The sequence below is a fragment of the Podarcis melisellensis genome (genome assembly GCF_964234715.1).
Source record: "Podarcis melisellensis genome assembly, chromosome: 4".
Lineage (NCBI taxonomy): Eukaryota > Metazoa > Chordata > Lepidosauria > Squamata > Lacertidae > Podarcis > Podarcis melisellensis.
This window is the reverse complement of record NC_138531.1, coordinates 21,643,653-21,666,269: the sequence shown is the minus strand read 5'-3', so window position 1 is coordinate 21,666,269 and position 22,617 is coordinate 21,643,653. Positions and strand designations below refer to the sequence as shown.

Genomic DNA, 22,617 nt, shown 5'->3' with positions numbered 1-22,617 from the left:
ACTGCTTCAGAATGCAGACACAAGATGAGCTGCCACCGCTTGCCTCCAGTCAGCAGAACTTTACTTTGTAGTATATTAAAAGAAATACAGTTTGTAACATTGAAGTGGACTCTATTCCATGAAAGTTTATGCCATTATTTTTTTAAGTCAAGGTGCCACAGGGCTCTTTTTTGTTTTTCTTGCAGCAGACAACCATGGCTACCCCCTCTGGAAACCTTTACAATATTACTTTTACTACTTATTACAGTTCAGTCACTTTTTCTTTAATCCAAGACCAGATGTGGTCATTTCTAATGTGAATTAACAGTACTAGGCACATTTATCTCAAAAGTTAAGTCTCTGTGCGGCTTAAGTTCCCCGGTACAGTGGTACCTCGGGTTACATACGCTTCAGGTTACATACGCTTCAGGTTACAGACTCCAATAACCCAGAAATAGTACCTTGGGTTAAGAACTCTGCTTCAGGATGAGAACAGAAATTGTGCTCTGGTGGCGCAGCAGCAGCAGGAGGCCCCATTAGCTAAAGTGGTGCTTCAGGTTAAGAACAGTTTCAGGTTAAGAACGGACCTCCGGAACGAATTAAGTACTTAACCCGAGGTACCATTGTATTTATAATTTTAACCATAATCTTCAATCCTATGCACATTTGCTTGGAAGTAAGCCCCATGGAACATAGTGGGGCTTACATTTGAGAAAACTTGGGTAGAATTCTGCTGTAGTTTTCCTGTTCTGCAATATTCCTTTTGATGTACCGGTATTCTATAGGCATTGGAATTGCAATTTTATAACAAATTTCCAATAACAAGAAAGTTTAACATCTTAGCCAGACAATGTTTCTTTCAGCCATAAGAAGAAAATGTTTGGATCCATCTTCAGTGTATATCCAGTTGTCTTAGGATTAATGCCTGAAAATGTAATCCAGAAATGTATTAATAATCAAGGTAACTTACTATTGACATACGTGGGTATGTGTATGAGAGCTTACCCTACTCTTGTGGTAGTAATTTGTTTTTATTGAAAACAGTTTTTTTTATTGTTGAGACCCACCCTGAGACCTTATGGTAAAGTAATTGATATTATTATTATTAGAGTTAAAGCAGAAAACTCAACTAGTGCCACACACAAATACAAATAATGCAAAGAAATGCTCTTGTATCAAACTGTATCGATCTGTTCATATAAATATATAATTCAAGTGCTTAAGTAGATTATATAAATGTCCACCCATTGTTCCTTGGGTATCTGCATTTCTTATCAGCTACCTTTTCTTCTGTGTTTGCTCAATGCATTTTCTAGCTCATGTTACTTTCACAGAGGATGAAAAGCGGAGCTGTTTAAAAAAAAATAAAGCTGGGAGGGGGAAGGGCTTTCTATTATCCCCCCCAAAAAAATTATTCGTACATAATCCTTCAGTTTAGTTTCCCTCCCCCCTTCTTAAGTCTCTTAAGCACATTTCCCCAGCGTCTCCACCAACTCCTAAAATATTCCTTTTCTCCATCTTCTAGTTTTTTGTGGTTTTTAAAGAACTGTTTCACCTTACTGTATACACCTCCTAAAACCCTTCAGCTCCTACAGCTAAGCACTTCTCTCTCTCCTCACCATCGGAGTCTCTGCATGGCAGGTGGAAATCCAACAGGTCGTGTCCTGGCAGTGCAGTGAGAGGGAGCGATGGCACCTGTTGGGCTTCTATACCAGAATGCCAGTCAAGGCCAAGGGAAAAGGGGGCGGCCTCTCTACTCCTGCGTGAGGGACCAAACCTCTTTCTTCCTCTCTGACAGCCACCCTCCCCCTTTGTGTAACTTAGTGGGTCGGCGAGGTCAACGATGTCTCTGTGGTGATGGGGAAAAGTGGTTCCTCCCTCTCTCTCTCTCTCGGGATCGAGGGCGGCCCATGATCCGGCTTCCTCCCCGCCTACCACCTCTGCAGCTTCCTTGGCCCAGCCAGGTAAGTGGGGGGTAGGACTTGGCGCCGGGCCCAGGGCCAGAGGCTTTAAAGAACAAAACCCCGTCCGCGTCCTCCTTCCCTCCGCAGCGCGCGCTCGCTCGCCTCAGCAGGACCAGCAGTACCATCCGCGGGCGCCCCGATGGGTACGTATGTGGGAAGGGCTGGCGCCAGGCGCTGCAGCCGAGGCACCTGTGTGGGCAGCGCGCGTTTCCCACAGGTGCCTGAGGTGACCCCGCTGTTCGTGCGCGCGTCTGCGCGCGTCTATATGCCCACTTCCCTCATTGTAGGGTAGCCTCTCGTCAGGGCTGCAGCCGTCGAAGGCGACGACCTGCAGCGCAGCATCCTCGCCCTCTGCCTGCTCAGCCTCTGCTCAAACACCACAGCCAAGAAGAACCCAGAAAAGAGACGGGCGCAGTGGCGTAGCGTGGGTTGTCAGCACCCGGGGCAAGGCAAGTAATTTGCGCCCCCTAACCCTAACCCCCAGATGTTGCGCCCGGTGCGGCCGGCCCCCCCTGCACCCCCACGCTACGCCACTGGACGGGCGCTCTCCTTGTCAGGCAAGAGGCGGGAAAGAGCCGTGCGCTCCTGCAAGCTGCACCTGCTGAAATCGCCTTTTCCACACAACCGTCCGAACTGCCGTCTGTCAATGCGGGTTGCCCGTGTTACCAAGCGCTCCTTGCGCGCCCTGAATGAATAAGTTGTCTTTTTCTTGGACGCGGGGCGCGAGCCATGGCGGGGCTTGAGCACTGAGGGGAAGACTTCCCTCAGGAAAGCTACGAGCGCCGGGTTCTGACTCAGGCCCATTTCAGACAGCCTTTCTCAACCTGTGCGTCCCCAGATGTTGTTGAACTACAACTCCCAGAGCCCCTAGGTAGCAAGGCCAGAGTTCAGGGAAGATGGGAGTTGAGGAATGATAGGAGTTGTAGTCCAACAACATCTGGGGACCACAGGTTGAGCTCTCCCTCTCCCTCTCCCAACTTGAATAAAATATTGGGGGGGGGGAGTTAAGCCCCACCTCACATGGGGGGGGGGAGTTAAGCCCCACCTCACATAACACAATTCAGCCTTTCTCAACCTGTGGGTTTCCAGATGGTGTTGAACTACAACTCCCATCAGCCCTAGCTAGCAATGCCAGAGCTCAGGGATGATGGGAGTTGTAGTCCATCTGGGGACCCACAGGTTGAGAACTGCTGAAACACGTCTCTTCTCCCCTCCCCAAGAAAAGGGAGATGCCTCCCCCCTCCCCACAACTGTATCCCTGACTGATCCACGCTCCCACCCCACCCCAAACAAGAACCCTGGGAACTGTAGTTTGCCAAGCTTTCTGGGAAGTGCAGCCCTATGAGGGGCCAAACTACAGTTCCCAATATTATTTGGGGTGAAGGCGGGAAACGTATTTGAAATGGTGTGTGGGCGCGTGGGCGGAAACCGTGAGAAGGTAAAGGTAAAGGGACCCCTGACCATTAGGTCCAGTTGTGACCGACTCTGGGGTTGTGGCGCTCATCTCGCTTTATTGGCCAAGGAAGCCAGCGTACAGCTTCCGGATCATGTGGCCAGCCTGACTAAGCCGCTTCTGGAGAACTAGAGCAGCGCATGGAAACGCCATTTACTTTCCCGCCAGAACGTACCTATTTATCTACTTGCACGTTGATGTGCTTTCAAACTGCTAGGTTGGCAGGAGTAAGGACCGAGCAACAGGAGCTCACCCCGTCACGGGATTTGAACCGCCGACCTTCTGATCGGCAAGTCCTAGGCTCTGTGGTTTAACCTACAGCGCCACCCGCATCCCACATGAAACCGTGAGAAGGGACTCTGAAATGCCTGGGAGCAGCGCCCTGGGGATATAGGGGTGGGGGTGGGGAGAGAAAGAGAGACACCCCACAAAATAGTTCATTTCTGAGAGAGCCAGCGCTCAGGTTGTCTGCAGGCAAGTGCAGGCTTCCAAGGGCAACTAGAGGAGTTTTCTGGCCTCGGTTGACGCTCGGTTCTCTTCCGATGAGGGTCTGCTCTGCTTTTTAGGCGGCTGAACAGTGCATTGGAGCCCCCTCAAGAACAGCTCAGTCAGCAAAACATCAGACTCTTAATCTTAGGGTTGTGGTTTCGAGCCCCACATTGGGCAAAAGATTCCTGCATTTTAGGGGGTTGGACTAGATGACCATCAGGTCCCTTCCAACTCTACAATTCCCTGAGTCTAACGTGGTGCCCTCCAGATGTTGCTGGACTACAATTCCCACCATGTTTGGCCATCAAGTATGCTGGCTGTGGCCAAAGGGAGTTGGAAGTCCAGCAATGTTTGGAGAGCACATTTAGTCTAAAGCCAGGCATGCTTCTTAGAGGCCTGGAGATGTGGTGGGAGAGGTGGTTTGTGCTTCTGTTATCTAGGACAGTAGCTCCCAAACTGGATTATTGCTGTGTTTTTTTGGAGGACTGCTTAATCGCTTATCCACCTGTTGTAGCAATTGCAGTGTGCCGTGCCGGACACTCTATGAATTATAATTGCATTTTTGCTGCTGCTTTCATTTCTTATAGTGTTTTTTTGTTTTGTTGCATTAGCATTCCAAAGACTTTGAATTGTAATGCAATAAAATACAGTTTGAGAAATAAAAGAAGCAGCAACAATGCAGTTTAAAAATATATCAATGTGAATATTTAATGAGGACATGTTGCTGGATAAAGCCTGTGGACCACAGCTTGGGAACCCCTGGTCTTGCAACTTCCTCTCACATAAGTGGCACCTTTAAAAGATTAACAGGTTTATAACTTTCCCAGATTAGAGTCTGATTCAATGGACTCTGGTCCACAAAGCTCAAAGGCAGAACCACGGCTTCTTATGCAAAGGTTTAGCCCCCAACACTGCTTGTCTTTCATCAGTCACTGCTGGCAGTACTGAAAAAGATGGGCCAATGATCTGGCCCTGATATAAGGCAGCTTCCTATTCCTAAACTCATGTCATCATAATCTATTGTCAGTCTTCAAGGTGTCACAACATTCCTTTTCCTTGTATTTACATGGCTCTCTGGCAGCTACTCTCAAATACAGGTTTGCAGTCCCAGTTTTCACCAGAGCTTGGGCGCATCAAGTTTAAACTCACTCTTGCACTTAGAGGCAATAGCCTATAATGAAATGCAGAAAAGGGGTGTGTCGCATCAACATATTTAGGTTATTGGTATTCATGTATTCAGAAGTTCATATGGATACTAAAGAGAGAGCTATTTCTTGTTCCTTTATACTTTCAGTTAAGTGAGTTGTTTTTCTAAAAAGATCAACACAAATACTGATTTGGCATGAAAACAGAAGGGTTAAGTAAATAGCCAACTGAAGAAACTGGGGCTGATGAGTTTGTTGTCCGGCTAATGTGCTGGTCTTAAGATAATTAGCTATTAGTGCATGCAACTGCTACCACCTTTTCCTGGCAGGGCTCCTATGCCCTTAACAGCTGCAAAACAGACTCAGATTAAATGAGTGACACTTGTTTCAGTCACTGTGTTTCCACAGGGAAGGGGTGGAGAGTCAGTTTAATTCCTCATCTTTGGAGCAAGTAGCTTTGTCAACATTCCTGTTGCTGCTCCTTTAAGAGCAGCTAGGCCTCCTGTAATAAATAGGTGGTGATGTTTAGCCATGAAGCAAAAAGGTAAACCTGATGGTTTCTGCATAACAAGACTCTGAGAAAGAGGCCAAAGCAACCTAGGTTGTCTTTCTTTCCCTTCCCCCACCCCACCCACAAGTTGACAACCCTAGGAGTGAGTTTAGCTTCATTTGACTCCAAAAAGACATCTCACTTGTGTCCAGTGAAGCCTATTCTGACAATGCATGTGGTTTTAGAAGTGCAACTAAATGTCTGAAGGTGTGTTCTTGTGATACATACTTTTTATCAACTCATATCATTAGTGTTTAAAATATTTTTTAATAACATTTTTTTAAAAAAACAGATGCAGTGTGTATTTTAAAAACCAGAATGTATGCCTTTATGGTGTGTGGGTGTGTATATCCACATGTGCCCCGAGAGAGGTATTTGGACCATATTACTATTGAGTTAAGGCTACAATCTAAATAATACTTTTAAGGCAGGAAGCTCCACTGAACTTAGAGGGACTTACTACAAGTAAGTCCATGTCAAGGAAATACCTTTATTAGGCCAACCCAAACACAATGATGGGATGCGGGTGGCGCTGTGGGTTAAACCACAGAGCCTAGGACTTGCTGATCAGAAGGTCGGTGGTTTGAATCCCCACGACGGGGTGAGCTCCCGTTGCTCGGTCCCTGCTCCTGCCAACCTAGCAGTTCGAAAGCATGTCAAAGTGCAAGTAGATAAATAGGTACCGCTCCAGCGGGAAGGTAAACGGCGTTTCTGTGCGCTGCTCTTGTTCGCCAGAAGCGGCTTAGTCATGCTGGCCACGTGACCCGGAAGCTGTATGCCGGCTCCCTCGGCCCATAAAGCGAGATGAGCACCGCAACCCCAGAGTCAGCCACGACGGGACCTAATGGTCAGGGGTCTCTTTACCTTTACCTTTAAACACTATGTTGTAGTGACCAAGCTTTTGAGTTCTCCAGAACTCTTAATCAGACTAGATGGTAAACAAAGCATGGTGGGGATTGAAAATTTTGCAATAACATCATGAATCTGCATCTAATCAGAGTCTTAAAAGAGAATGTAGGAGAACGTAGTAAACATTTAAATCAGCCTCTTTTAGGTACCAAACACCAAGGCTTGCTGAGAAGAGGCATGACAAACCTGACCTGCATCTTCTGAGGGTGGAGGATGCCTGCTTTTACCCATGTCTGTCTCCATTCTTAGGTGAAACTGCAGCTTCCTTGCTAATTGTAACAGGAATAAAGAGAAACTAGGCAGTCTTAATATTAACAAAGTTAGAAATTAGTTTTTTCTGATCTTGGTAACAGTGAACTCTGTGCCATTGCTATTCCCTTTGTAGCTAATTCTATCCATTTGCACAGGAATACTTAAATCCATCCTGAATTTCCCATATCGGTGCAGCAGTGTTGCACTGATTCATATTGTGCATGTTCAAATATTGACACTTCCATTTGCAAGTGCAGAAAAGGCCATTCACCCTAGAGGCAAACTGTTCATCTGTGGTAGAGATGGAAACTGGCAATCAGTGATGTATCTTTCCTTTGTACACAGGAACCAACTTTTGTTTTGTTGTTTTAAGTGGAAGAGGTGATTGTGTGCTTGAAACATTTATTGTACATTTAGGTCCCATTATCTGAAAATCTGAATTTGCCTTATAGGATGCTCAGGAGTGATTAAGCACCATCAGTTCTGCATTATCACTCAAGTGTGTTCCAGCTGTTTGTTTTTATCAGTTTTTGCAACTTCATGCAAAAGCTGGTTCTTGGATCTATGAAGGGATGTACAGAACTACCTTATCATGGACCAAATGAGATGGAAACAGAATAGCACAGTTTTTCCAATGGGCACCATGCACTGAAGTGGAAGTCTGAGTAGGTCCTTAGTCCCACCAAGTATTTTTTTATTTCTTCTTCTTTTGTGTTATGTCTGAAGATTAGCTAACAGTACTGCCAGTTGTTTATGAACTCTGGACCACATGTTAATAGCTGCAATAGCTTTCTCTTATGGCCAAGAATATAGCTGTGATAGAAATATGCTTATTTCACAAATCAGGATGCTAAAGTACAAATCCTTCTTGTTCTAGAGTCTTATCTTCAAGATAATGAAGCTGGGTACATAGTAGCACAATAAGTGCTGACATTAGTCATGCAAACTTTTAAAAGCCTGAGGTGACATATTCTTTAATTTCTTTATTCCCGTGATATTTACAATGGGCAGACTTAGCTGGAAGTTGAGAAACTTTAGAAGCGGGTAGCTAACCCACAGCTTTTCAGATGTTGGACTATAACTTCCATCATCCCCAATGAGTATTGGAGCCTAATGCCTTCTGGAGTGCTACAGGTTTGCTACCCTGCTTTAGGGGTCTCACTTTCAGGAAGCAAATAAGTCATTCTGTCACAGGTACATCTTACCTGTACTTAAGACATTGGAATTCTAGGGGCAAATTCATCACCGCTAACTAATGAAAACCCATTGTGTGATTCCAGCGGTACTTAAGTATAACTGCTACCATTAGTTGGATTAGGGCCAATGCATGGCAAGAGATAGCAATGATAAGAAACTGCACAGTGTCCCATACAAGGCTATATAATTAATTGTACATATCTCTGAAGCAGCAAGTGTGTAAGGATAAAAAGGGGAGACCATTCCTTGGAGCAGACCACTTGGAATAAAAATAAAAATGGAATAAAAATGTAGCTTTAAAATTCCAGAAGTGAAAAAGTGTTTAGGGTAACCAAATTTGACTATTGTATTCCAAGTAGCCAGTGTGGTGTAGTGGTTTAGAGCGGTGGACTTGTAATCTGGGGAACCGGGTTCGCGTCTCCGCTCTTCCACATGCAGCTGCTGGGTGACCTTGGGCTAGTCACTCTTCCCTGAAGTCTCTCAGCCCCACTCACCTCACAGAGTGTTTGTTGTGGGAGAGGAAGGGAAAGGAGAATGTTAGCTGCTTTGAGACTCCTGAAGGGGAGTGATAAAGCGGGATATCAAATCCAAACTCTTCTTCTTCTTATGTGAAAAGTGCATCATAATCTGTGTGCTGCGTGTCCACACAACCTTCTTCTTTTAATTTAATTTACAATTTTATTAAATTTTATTATGTCAAAACACTTTTATTTCCCATCCCCCGAGGGACTAAGGAGATGAGAGCAATAGTGGGTCCAACAGTCAAGAAGGGAAGTGAGGGGCAGATGGGGCTCATCAACCTGGGAAGGTAGCCCAAAATCAGAAACAACAACATCAATAATGCTGATCAACTGTCACTTATTTAAAATTGAAACTCCTTATTTAAACAAACAATTTAAAGGTTTAATGAAAATAGGGAAGGGTGGGACCACTGCAGTTGGAATGAAAACAGAGAGCATTGCACATATGATGACTACTTACATTGCATTAGGAGGTCAGGAAGACCAATCAGATGTGTTCTCCAGTCTCTGTAACTCCTGTTTAAAAATGGGATTTTCTTTGATTGACAACCCCATTTCAGATATTGGAGTGGAGTTCCAGGGGGGGTTAGTCTCAAGCAAATTGGTAAATTCACAAGGCTGATATTTGGTTACGTACGAAATTAAACAGTGGGAATTCAGTCTTGGTTAAGAATTTTGTATGTGTGTGCTTATACCTCTTAATAAATATTGGAATATGAGCTTGGCATAAATACTTGCACATTTTTTAAGGCAAAGAGATTTTGAGATCTTGATCATGCCTGCTATATCTTTATAATAGTGAGTAAATGTGGAAGCCACAGTGAGTTGGCTGAAGGGAGAGATAGAGAGGATTACTTAGAGTTGATCAGTGGTGGATCACATTCAAAAGTGTGTGTGCTATTTCTGCTACACATGAATCTGCTGTGCGCTCCACATATTTTACAAAATTAATGTGCGAATTATGAGCGAATCTACTTATAACAGACCTCTGCATCTTTTAATCTTTTACACCTTTTTATCCTATGATATGGAACCTGTGGCTAGATGGCATTTATGCATTTCATAGGCCCTTAATTTCATTTTCAGTCCTTATGTCTCTATACAAAAATGTGGCTAAAATCCAATTTCCTCAACAGCAAATTAAAATAATGTATGTGCTCATTCTACTATTAAATTTATTCAGGCTACTTATTGCTTTTTCTCCACCATTCCCCTCACCCCTGTCTCATTGCAGAGAAAAATACAGGACCTCGAAGCCGTTCGGTAAGTGTTTGTGCTGCACAGTTTGGCAGCTTTAGTTTGGGTGGGTTGTGTATGTACATGTGTTGCGAGTACACTTGAATTTTGCCTAGAACACGTCTAGAAAGTCTTAAGTAACTTAGATTTTTTTTTTAAAAGCAACTGCTTCCATCGCTATTTCCCATTACTATTTATATGATTTATAAAGCTCCTTGCTTGTCCCTCCGGTACTGCAGGAGAGAGTGGCAAGCACAGATAAGATGCTGTTCTTGGTGATTGCTCCACATATCTGCAGTTCTCTTCAATTAAACATTTGCTGACATTTAAGCACAATGCTCTCATAGAAGCAACAGAACATATCTTAAAAAACCTTAATGCAATAAGGGAACCTTGAATGAGCTGGGTATGTTTAACTTGGAAAAAAGGAGACTGAGAGGAGATATGATAGCCATCTTCCAACATCTCAAGGGCTCCCACATGGAAGATGGAGCAAGCTTGTTTTCTCCTGCTCCTGAAGGGTCGGACTTGAACCAATGGCTTCAAGTGACAAGAAAGGAGATTCTGACTAAACACCAGGAAGAAATTTCTGACAGTGAGAGCTGTTTGACAGTGGAACAGTCTCCCTCGGGAGGTTGTGGACTCTCCTTCATTGGATGTCTCTCAGCAGAAGTTGGGTGGCCATCTGTCAGGGATGCTTTAGCTGAGATTCCTGTATTGCAAGGGGTTGGACTAGATGACCCTTGGGGAACCCTCCCAACAATACAATTCTGTGACTCAAGGATGAGCACAATTTAGTTTTGTTTTACATTTAACTGTTACTTATCTGGAAATGAATGGAAAAGGCTACTTAGAATAGTTACCAGATTTTTTTCAATAAATCCGGGGACACTTAAAATAAATAATTAAAAATATATTTTTTTTTGAAAAAAGAAAAAAAGTCAACACCACAAATCAAAGTTTGCTTTAAAACTGAGCTTTGGTTAATTTAAAAAACCCCCACCATGCAATGTATCCAGCGGAAGAAACGTGCAGGTGCGTTCAAAAGAATCCAAGCATTTTTCCTCCCCCCCCCCCACTTAAACTCCTCTCCTGCAACCAGTTAGCCTATGGTTACCAGATTTTTTTCAACGAAGCCTTACTCTAGGCTGCTGAGATTGCCGCTGCCATGTTTCCCTGGGACATTTAATGAAATCCAGGGGCATTCCAGGGATGGAATTTGTCCGGGGACAGATGTGCAAATCCGGGGACTGTCCCCAGGAACTGGGGACATCTGGTAACTCTAACTTAGAACCAAATACACAGAGCAGCAACCACAAATCTAAATTGTATTTGTTAGATGAGCATGTCACGATCTTTTCCTACAAAGTTCAGAGCAGCATGTGTAGATAGTTTGTTACCCATCCAGCTACTCCCTAGGCCTCTAGGCCAGCCTTGCTCCAGGGGTGAAACTGCACCTCACACTTTCACATCATTTTCTGGGCCCTACCCACACGTTTTTCATAATAATGGACGAGGAAGGACGCTCTGACAATTCCTGACAGCCAATACTTGTTCAGCTTATCAGTTAATGTTTAAGCAATGCAATCATTGTCTGATGTACCAGAATTTCTGGAAACATGATTGTATTGATGCAATCTTGTAACTGCTTTGATGTTTCATGTCTGGCCCAGGCTTACCCATGCAAAGCCTAACACGTACATTGGCACGTGGCCTTAGAAAGTATCATGAAAATTATGGGTGTGGCAAAACAGGGGATCCTGCAGTTGTTTACACAATGTGGCATTTAAAATATTTAATTTTTAAAAAGCAGTCACAGTATTTTATAGGTAAAAAAATTGTCTTATATTTTTCCATCAATTAGTATTCTGTAGCTTATCTTTTTTTTAAAAAAAAAAAAACACAACACAAAACAATTACCGAGTCTGTCAAGGGAGGAATTGCATTATTTTTCCAACAAGCAAAATACTTGCCCACAGACTCCAGCAAAAAGTACATTCTGTTAGCACAATCTAGCTCTGAGTTGGACACGTTCAGGTCTATTGAAATAATTTTTAAAAGGCTTTAGTATACGTAATCAATGGGTTTGATTGTAGTCATTGGTTTATCCTGAATGCCTGACATCAGCCCTACATCTCTGGGCAGCAGCCAATGGGCTGATGCCTGCCGCTCTTCCCACCCCTTGTGTTCCCCTTTAGAAAATTATCTGGGTCTGGCATCTTCATTTCCCACAATGGGCCACAATGTGGGAAATTAACATGGCTGCTCTTGGGCTCAGCGACCTGATGCTGACCCAAGGTCACCTGGAGGAGGTCCACTTAGGTGGGTCCACTCAAACTTGGACTCTGCCCTCCAAAGAGAACAATGCCTAAGAAGTGTGTGAGTGAAAGAATCCATATTTTCTGTTTGTTGCAGAAATAGGTGTGGGTTGTGTTGTTGTTGTTTGCTCTCCAGCCAAATCTGTTTCTGTTATGTTGTTCCACTGCGATATTATGTATTTCAGTCGCCACCTCTCCCATAAAATGTCCTAATTATTCAAGCTAATCTTCTTTTGATTTTCTGTTCCATCAGCCCGGTTGCTTTGGCTACCCGCTCAGCATCTTCTTCATAGTCATCAATGAATTCTGCGAAAGATTCTCCTACTATGGAATGCGAGGTGATTTTTGCCTTTACTTCTGCTGGATGCTTGTGGATATAGCGACAGAGCGCTTTCTCCCCTCCCTCCTTTCCCTAATTACTCTCCTTGTTTTCTTTCCATAGCTGTGCTTGTGCTCTACTTCAAGTATTTTCTCAACTGGAGCGACAATCTTGCGACAGCCATTTACCACACATTTGTTGCCCTCTGCTACCTCACACCTATCCTTGGAGCGCTTGTAGCTGATTCCTGGCTGGGAAAGTTCAAGTGAGTGAAATTTTAGAATACCAGAATAATTCTGCGGAAGACGCATCTGAATTGCGTGAAGAGAGTCAAGCTGTTTCATTTGAAGGGGCACTACTTAAAAGAACTCTGGGCACAGAGGCCTGTGACATTGCTTTATATAAAATGTACACATATTAATTTATATGTATAGATGCCTGTAGGCAAATTAATGGGGTGAGTAGCTGGGGTCCCCCCAGCTTTCTGGTGTCAGCAGTTCGAATCTGTGCGACAGGGTGAGCTCCCATTGCTCTGTCCCAGCTTCTGCCAACCTAGCAGTTCGAAAGCATGCTGGGGCAAGTAGATAAATAGGCACCACTGTGGTGGGAAGGTAAACGGCGTTTCTGTGCTCTCTGGCTTCTGTCATGGTGTCCCATTGTGCGAGAAGCAGTTTAGTCATGCTGGCCACATGACCTGGAAAGCTAACTGTAGACAAACGCCAGCTCCCTCGGCCTGAAAAGTAACATGAGCTCCGCACCCTATAGTCGCCTTTGACTGGACTTAACCGTCCAGGGGTCCTTTACCTCTTTACCTTTTTACATATACACACACGTCTGAAAGACATGGGGAAAGGAGCTATCTATCATCTATCTATATCTATGTATCTTATACAAATAGAAACTGAAGTGCAGATTGCCAAACAATTGTATCGGAGAGAGGACATGTACAAGAGCTTGTTAACTATTATAATGAGTATCAGGCAGGTTGGCCACAACAATTAAGAAATGTTCAGGTCTCATGTTGCCCGTCCCTGCTCGGTTTTACCCTGTGTGAGTAGGAGCGTGCCTTGAAGTTCCTCTTTACTCAGTTAGACTGGGCGTTCCAGTTTTGTGGGAGAGAGTAGATGCCATAGGTGATACCTGTTGCATGTACAAATTGGACAGCGCCAATTACGTAAGATGCAATACGTTGTAGGTCATGCTGTCATTACTGTAGCATTGAATAACCTACAAATAATAATCAGCACATTTTTCTATCCCTTTTTCCAACATGATGACTCACCTTGGTCAGGAAAAGGGCTGTAGCTCAGTGGTAGAACACATTGCATGCAGAAGGTCCCAGGTTCAGTTCCTTGCTTCTCCAGGTAGGACTAGGAAAATCTGGAGAGGTGATGTCAGTCGGTGTTGTCAAGTCAACACGAAGCTAGATGGACCATAAGGCACATTCCAATCTTCCTGAAATGTATTCCTGAGGAAAGAAGTTTCTCTTCCTGAATTTAGTCAATGCAGTGTTTTGCATTTTCTTTTTGAGCTAGCTATATGATAGTACTTTTCCTACCTTCTGCTAAGTATGCTAAGTAAATCCCTAGATGTTTTTTCTTTTAATTGAAGAAAATTGCAATGCAGCAAATGCAATCTGAAAGCAGAAAACGGGCTTTGCCTACTGCTCTGGGTGCATAGAAATTTCGAGTCCCAGGGATATACGTAGGCACGATTATTACAATTTGTATAGCAAACACAGTTGCTGCACGTACGTTGCTGCTTTCCTTAGTGAAACCATAAAGCAGGAGCAGGACCCTAGTGCCCTCCATATATGGTTTCACTGCAACTTCCGTCACCCTTGAACATTGGGCAGGCTGACTGGGTCTGCTAGGACTTGGAGTCCAAGCCAGTGGCGTAGCATGGGGGGTGCAGGGGGGGACGGCCGCACCGGGCGCAACATCTGGGGGGCGCTCGCTCGCACTTAAGTGCTAAAATCCAAGGGTTAGGGGGCACAAATTACTTGCCTTGCCCCGGGTGCTGACAAACCACGCTACACCACTGGTCCAAGCACATCTGGAGGGCCACCCCCTGTGTTAAACTGTGGAATTACCCTTAGTTGGAGCTAAACCCCATTGAAATCAACTGGTCTTACTTTTGAGCAGATGTTGATAGGACTGTGTCATTAAAAAATACATCTTTTGTCTGCTTTCTTCATAACAGGACCATTATTTCCTTGTCGATTGTGTACACAATTGGGCAAGCAGTCTTGTCGGTAGGCTCTATACATGATTTGCTGGATCAAGACGGGGATGGTCATGTAGATAACGTTGCAATTCCCATGTAAGTTGCAGCAATTACTTCTGCTCTCTTTGTAAGTGCAAATTGGAATCGAGTGGTTCAGTGTACCCACAAATCCTCTGTTTACTGTGGTTTGAACTGTTGCAGCCTTTGTTCCTTTCTTTGCATAACCATATGACTCCTATCACATGGCAAAGTCCAAGGAGCTTTATTTTGCTATCTCAATAAAACTGCAGCTATCCTTTGGAGGAAGTGTTTCAATTATCATATTTTATTCGTGCCTTGAAAACTGCGTGAGACATGTTGTTTTTGGTGTAGAACTTTTGTAATCTCCGCAATCATGTCAGATAATCCTGTCACCTGCTTGAAAAATAATTGCATATGCATGAAAACTTATTGCCAAATACACAACATGGAGATTCAGTTGAAAACTAACTTTAACTTTTGCCCCTTGAGGCACCATAGGTCAGCAGAAGTTCTCTTGTCAGAGTAGAGACATACAAAAGGAGGAAAAACTTGTGCATTCAGCGAATCAGCAGCAGCAATCTAGAGAACAGTATAGGTCAGCGGCATTATTAGGTCATGACTCAAGGAGCTCAGGCATGGAGTCTTTTGTGATAGGCCCCAGATCTATTGCCTCTCCACCCTATATATCTGTATACTTATGGAGAAGCTCAGCATGTTCACATTTACTTCTGTTACATGTGATTGCTCTGCATTTGGATTGCCTACCAGCATACAACCCAGTTTCTTAAAAGAGCATTCTTTGCTGTGAGCATATTTGTATATTTAAAATAGTTGTAGCATACCCCGGGTCCTTATGGTGAAGGGTGGGTAATAAACTGAAACAACAACTATTAATCTATTTCTGCTATTGCAGTGCTTTCTCTATGGTTGGTTTGATCCTTATTGCTTTTGGAACTGGAGGAATCAAGCCTTGTGTAGCAGCCTTTGGTGGAGACCAATTTGAGGATCACCAGGTAAGAAGTTCCAGAGGCGATGCACTTAACTAGGCGTTATTTTTATTTGGAATAAGGTCACTAAAAGCTTATTGGCATTTTGTAACATATTTACGGGACACGGGTGGCGCTGTGGGTTAAACTTGCTGATCAGAAGGTCGGCAGTTCGAATCCCCGCAACGGGGTGAGCTCCTGTTGCTCGGTCCCTGCTCCTGCCAACCTAGCAGTTCGAAAGCACATCAAAGGGCAAGTAGATCAATAGGTACCGCTCTGGCGGGAAGGTAAACAGTGTTTCCGTGTGCTGCTCTGGTTTGCCAGAAGCGGCTTAGTCATGCTGGCCACATGACCCGGAAGCTGTCTGCAGACAAACACTGGCTCCCTCGGCCAATAAAACGAGATGAGCACCGCAATCCCAGAGTCGGCCACGACTGGACCTAATGGTCAGGGGTTCCTTTACCTTTACCTTTACTAATTTATTTACAAACATACTGGTTGAGCCACATCAGATCTCCAGAGACAGGCAGCTTCACAAAGGCACTTTCCAGAGCTTGCCTTCTCATTGTTTCATTTAAAACTCATATCTGAAAATGTTTCTACTGGTTTTTTCCACTTACACCTGCCTTTTCCTCTCCATCTCGCTGGAGTATTGCTGTGCAGGAGGAGAAGGAATGAAGATGAGAAATTTTCTCCAACCATTTCCTAACCTAGTTCCCTGTAATTTCCCTGACATAAGACGTGGGCAGTTCTACCAACGGCTATTATGGAGTATCACTTTGTAGTCATTACGGCTCCATTAACCCTGTCCTGTCCAAATAATAATCCACCCAAGTCACAACACTGTATTGCAATGTAGAATTTGCTTCTTAAAATCTATCATGGTGGTTTTGCAAAAGCATGTTTTATTTATAGCAGCCCTGCATGTATGCATGGATGTATGTGTATATAACATACACACAAACACACAGAGACACAAACACACACATGTACAGATGGACATTTGTCTCCTGAGACAGACAGATACCAACATATATGAGCATATACCGTAAAAGCTAAAGCCCACACAGTCAAGCACTTGGCCATTATTCTCTGACCATTAGCTGAATTAGCAATTACTTTGGGCTTTGTGCTTTTCAAAAAATAGCCTTCCAAAAAGATATTTTACACTAATGTTCTCCTTTGTATTTCAGGAAAAACAAAGAAATAGGTTCTTCTCTATATTCTACCTGTCCATTAATGCTGGAAGCCTTCTTTCTACTATAATCACACCAATTCTTAGAGGTAAAAATTGATTTCTAACTAATGTGTATGTGTGTGAGAATATTAACCAACCAACATAATGGTCAGGGTTCTAAGGGTGTGTCCAGACTGCTACTGCCGTAATTACTTGAATGTAATATACACCTTTTTTTGGCCAAATTATGTCACGAAAATTATGGTGTGCATCGGATTTGACGGCACCTTTACATTTGCCAGATAATACTTTTTTGGTTTCAAGGTTTTGAAAACTGAGGTGCGCATTAGATTTGATGGCTAGATTAGATTCGCATAAATATGGTATTTTCAGATGGGATTCAATCACATACCACCAAATTCAGGTTGTGCAAGTATAAAGTTCCCTACAAATTTTGACTTTTAGCGATAAGGAAAGTGACGGCACTGGAAAACGTGAGATAACTTGCTTGACACAATGTCATCTAACTTCCCCAAAAAACAAATCAAGGTGAATTCCCAATAAATAGTCCGTGTCGTCTAACCTCCCTAGAAACTTCGCGCAGTGAACAGGTTGTCTGTGAGCAGCCTTAAGAAATGATGGCAAGGAGGCTGGGCAAAAGTGTACACAGAAGTTTCAGTGGTGCCATTTAGTGATGACACAGCAGGAGTTAGGCCATTGTGTTATTGGTAGAATTAATCCTTAGAAGCATCTCTGCCTCTGGCCCATTCACTGAGCTGCATGATTATAATTCCACTGCTGCTTCAATTCCTTATCTCCACCCCACCACCCAAAAAGACATTTTAGGAGGGTGAAGAGACTGCCTAGCAAGTGTGTGGTGCAGCATGGAGAATTGTGAGGCATAAAATGCAGACACACCTCTTTTGTCGGGCGAAGATCTCATTCCACATCTGCAGGGTCCTGTTGGATGCAAGCTACCGGCTCTGTGTAGTAAGGAGACCGTCATTAGCAACATTTAAAAGGGCCTATGCATGGCAGAGGTACAAATCTTTTGGCTGGGAAAAAAGAGGATAACTTGCCTGTGTTAGTAGTATCAACATTATGGTTTTGTAAACATAAAGTCATTGTACCAAATGTTCATAAAATACAGGGCTTTCCCCCTCAATGTAATCCTGAATATATGGAGGAGCATGCTTCCATACCACACTGAGAATCTCTACTCTCTCCCATACAAATCTGGAATGAGACTCCTCCTGAGAAATATCTATAGTGGTTACTCTGAATATGTGTGAGAAAATAGATAGATGATAGATGATAGATAGATAGATAGATAGATAGATATAGATAGATAGATAGATGATAGATAGATGCTAGATATAGATAGACAGAGGTAGATGGGTAAAATGTAGCCTACACAGACTTCTGCTCAAGGAAAGAGTCATGATAATATATACTGCTTATTTATTCAATTTAGGGGTGGAATGTGGAATTCACGTCAGACAAAAATGTTACCCTCTCGCATTCGGCGTTCCTGCTATACTAATGGCTGTTGCACTGTGTAAGTCAAATGCTTTTTCGTTTTCCACTTAGGTACCTGTCGTATTTGCCTTAACTCTCATTTGCTGAATTTTGTTGCAGTCTGGGTTCCAGAGGGAGCAATTGTGCTCTTTCTTCATTGATTTTTAGCGTTTTTTTACCTGCAGGGGCCGCAAGGGTAGGATGGACAATGACAGGAATATAATTGCACTGCAATTTTGAAAATGAGGGTTTTTTAAAGAAAGAAAGAAAGAAAGAAAGAAAGAAAGAAAGAAAGAAAGAAAGAAAGAAAAAGAAAAAATGTAGTAGCACTATTAAAACAGAAATATCAGAAATGGGACGCAATCTCTCTGTTGATCATCAGATCAGATTTACTCAGAGTAGACCCACTGAATTTGATGGACATGGCTTATGTCCATTCCAGCGGGTTTATTCTGAGTAGAACTTAGTTGGATAGAACCCATAGGTTTTCTGGTACCCACTTCCTTGTTTCATCTTACCTGGATCAGCTGTATATAGCCTATGGAAATGCAAGTTGCCTACATCCATGCAAGCCTTATTTTAGACCCAGCTCTGAAACTGGCAGGCTCCCACATCTTTTCCACAGCTAAAGTAAAAGCAACTGGACCAGTTTCTGGACAGAAAGGATTAGTAACTCCCTCATCTTCCCATCTGCGTAGGTCTTCCTCATCAGATTGCAGCCTTAGTCTGTAATATGAGGGCTGTTCCTCCAGTGAGGCAGTGCTCAGTAGCCTGTAAACTTTTTGTGACTTTTAGAGAGCAAACCCTAAGATTACACTAGGTTCTGGAGCAGCACGCCAGGAATCTGCTGTTCTTAAATTAATGTTTGGGAAGCTGTCAGACTTAGTAGGAGGAATGTGGTGTTGACGAAGGAGTGGGTGGGAGAGAGGAGATAAGAACTGGGGTGGCTAAAAATGAAACGTGTGTCATTGGGAAGGAATATCATGCTATTTTGAACTGAGAGGAGATGGGAAAAGAGTTAGCAAACAAAAACAGCTATAAAGAAAGTGGAAGGATGACAAGGATAGGACTTTATTTGGAGGGGGGAAAGGGTGTTAGAAGGGTGTGTGGGCAGTCCTACGTCCTCAAGGGCACACATTCTCTCTTTGCTTCAGCAGCCCAGGTAGTGGTGGTTGGTGCCTATTGGTATTGGTTGGGTACAAGGTGGGGAGACCAACAGCAGGTGGTGCTACAGCCAACAAGAAGCAGAGGCAACTAATTACAGTTTTGTCTACATTCTCCTCTCTGCTTATTTCTGCAAGGGCCACACACAGCTGGAAGCAGTGCCACCCCTTAGACTAGTTGTAAGAAGGCAGGTTGAGGTTAGTGGTTCCACTCAGTCTAATGGACCAACCTCCACTGAATCCAGATACTAGTCACAAGGCCTGATGCTTCGTGCTGCCAGTGGAGACCTAAACCTCTGTATTTTGCAATAGTATCTCTTGCTGATGCTTACGGGCAGCTTTTGGTGGAGAAATGAGTTAAATGTCAATGAGGAGGAACTGCTTTGCCACAGCTCCTACCTGAGCTAAGTTGTGAAAGTATTAAACTCTAAACCCTGTGATTTCTGTACTAGATCTTAAAGTGACTTCGTCAGCCATTATGAAAATTTGATTTACCAGACTGCCTTTTGGCACTTGAGAATTTGTCCCTGTCAAAGTGTTACAGTCAAAACGTTGTTACATTCTTTCCCTCTACAGTGGTACCTCGGGATGCGAACGGGATCCATTCCGGAACCCCGTTCGCATCCAGAAGTAAACATAACTAGCGACGTCACGTCTGCGCACAGGCGCATTGCTTTTCGCTGCTTCTGCGCATGCGCGTGATGTCGTTTTGAGCGTCTGCGCATGCGTGAGTGGTGAAACCCAGAAGTAACGCGCTCCGTTACTTCTGGGTTGCCGCGGAGCACAACTCGAACACACTCAACATGAAGCATATTCAACCCGAGGTATGACTGTATTGTAATTTGCACAGGAATATAAGTTATTGTTTTATTTCCTCAATACATTGTTTTCACCTGGGAAACTCATATTTTCACCTGGGAAACTTTCCCTAAGATCACAGAAAATAAAGGACTCCTCCCCCTCCCTGTAACCATCAACATTAGGTCACAATTATTAAAAGAAAGATGAGTTCAAAGTGTTTGCATTTAACTATTTTTGATTGTTTATGGGTTTTGTAATTCTCTCATGTTCAGTCTGTGTGCATGTATTTTTGTGTGCAGTGCCAGCCCTCACTTTCTCCCTCTCTCTGTTTCTTGCTGTGGTTTCTCTTGATAACCTACACTGTATTTGATGTTTATGGCCTGTGGACCAAATAAACTTAATGTAATGTACATGAACCTCGGATCTCCTTGCCTGGCATGGTCTTGCCCTGTTGCAGATTGCTACAACCTCAGCAAATCTTGGTATTCTTTATTTTTCTCTGCAGTTGTGTTCATAGTTGGAAGCACAATGTACAAAAAAGTTCAACCTCAAGGCAACGTAATGGTCCGAGTTGCTAAATGTATTACGGTAAGCAATATACAATTCATGGCTAGCATTTTCAAGGACAACTGTTAAGTGTCACAAAATTAAGTCTCTAATAATTGATTTTTTATTTCATTTCCCCCCCTGAGTTTGATCCTAGAGAGATAATAGTTTGTTACACTAACTTCAGTTTAAAACTGAAGTTAATGCGCTTGTTGAGTGGTCATGCCACTCAAATGCTGTGTATACACTATACCTTTAAAGCACCTTTGAGACACATTTCTCCCCTCGAAGTATTCTAGGCACTGTAGTTTGTTTGCTGAGAACTGTAACTGTGAGGGGTTAAATACAGGGCCCAGAATTAGGTGAGGGAAATAATTTCCTTTAAAGATATGTTGTGCACACAGTCAAACATTAGGATTACATTATAAGTCCCTACATTAATTCTAGATAGATGATAGATAGATAGATGATAGATAGATGATAGATAGATAGATAGATAGATGATAGATAGATGATAGATTAGATAGATAGATGATAGATAGATAGATAGATAGATAGATAGATAGATAGATAGATAGATAGATGATAGATGATAGATGATAGATAGATAGATAGATAGATAGATAGATAGATAGATGATAGATAGATAGATAGATAGATAGATAGATAGATAGATAGATGATATAGATAGATTAGATTAGATGGATTAACAGAGATTAATGCCTTTAACATAGGAGCCTAGTTTTAGTTTGAATTACTTTTCTAGGTTCTTCCTAAATGCAGCTCTGGAATTGTCAGGAATTCCCATCATCCCTGACCACTGGTCCTGTTAACTAGGGATGATGGGAGTTGTAGTTCCAAAACAGCTGGAGGGCCAAGATTCGGAAACCCTGATCTAGATTGTCTGAAACATTGTGGAAAAGCGATCTTTAAAAGCAAACAGCTGCCAATAGCACCTACGTCTAGACAAATATATAGTACAGATAACAGAGGTTTTGAGGTCTCTGCTGATATAACTCTGTGAAGTACAAAATAATACATTTGCATTTAAAATGCAACAACTTTATTAATAAAGCTACTAAAATAGCTCAAACTGTTTACAGTAAACCCTTTGGAAGGAGGGGGAGGTGGGCAGTGATGACAGTTGCCATATCCTGTTAGCAGTGTTTCTGTTGTTGCTTCATTTTGCATTTCGGTCTGCTGGGAAGCAGTTTCCTATTGTGAAAATAATTTTGGGGGTAAACAGCAACATTGTTTAACCAATTGTAAATGGTCTCTTTGCAGTTTTCTATTGGAAACAGATTTAGACATCGCAGCAAGCAATACCCCAAGAGGGAGCACTGGTTGGACTGGGCTAGCGAGAAGTATGATGTAAGTTGTGCTAGCTGTCTGTTCAGAGAGCTTAAAAACCTGGCCCCTTATATGACATATTTGCCTTAACAACGCAAAGTTTAAGGAGATTCCATGACTTCTGGCGTCTTGAACCCTTTGTAAAATCTCTCTGAATCCACAGAGTTCAGAGATTTAAATAAGTGCTTGAACTAGTGTCAAATTAAAACAAAGAGGGCTCTGTGCGTAAGCATCACTTAAGACCTTAAACAGTGTAAGGCACCTTTCTATGTCCAGTAAGTCACTAAGCTGATCTAAGGGAAGCAGAAGATCAGAATCAATAAATGCAATTGACACAGTTGTGCCTAATCTGCAATGGAGATCACGTGTATAATTTACCGATCCAGTCTTCGGCAGATAAAGATACTGCATTGTTTCTGAAACAGAACCAGTAGTCTCCTCCTTGTGCAGCCTAGATTATGTGTGGTCCAAATTGGCCACAATTGGAAATGTGCTTC

At 43.1% G+C, this 22,617-nt stretch overlaps 1 protein-coding gene across 1 annotated transcript in view; it reads left to right on the top strand.

Moving 5' to 3' along the window:
• The first annotated feature begins 1,991 nt into the window (after positions 1–1,991).
• SLC15A1 (solute carrier family 15 member 1) overlaps positions 1,992–22,617 on the top strand; it is a 35,360-nt gene continuing 14,734 nt past the window's right edge. Inside the window, exons 1-10 of the mRNA XM_081908205.1 lie at positions 1,992–2,086; positions 9,694–9,722; positions 12,267–12,351; positions 12,456–12,597; positions 14,535–14,654; positions 15,493–15,592; positions 16,759–16,849; positions 18,217–18,300; positions 20,730–20,812; positions 22,055–22,141. Coding sequence (XP_081764331.1) covers positions 2,083–2,086; positions 9,694–9,722; positions 12,267–12,351; positions 12,456–12,597; positions 14,535–14,654; positions 15,493–15,592; positions 16,759–16,849; positions 18,217–18,300; positions 20,730–20,812; positions 22,055–22,141 — 825 coding nt within the window. The 5' untranslated portion in view covers positions 1,992–2,082. The remainder of the gene's footprint in view (positions 2,087–9,693; positions 9,723–12,266; positions 12,352–12,455; positions 12,598–14,534; positions 14,655–15,492; positions 15,593–16,758; positions 16,850–18,216; positions 18,301–20,729; positions 20,813–22,054; positions 22,142–22,617) is intronic.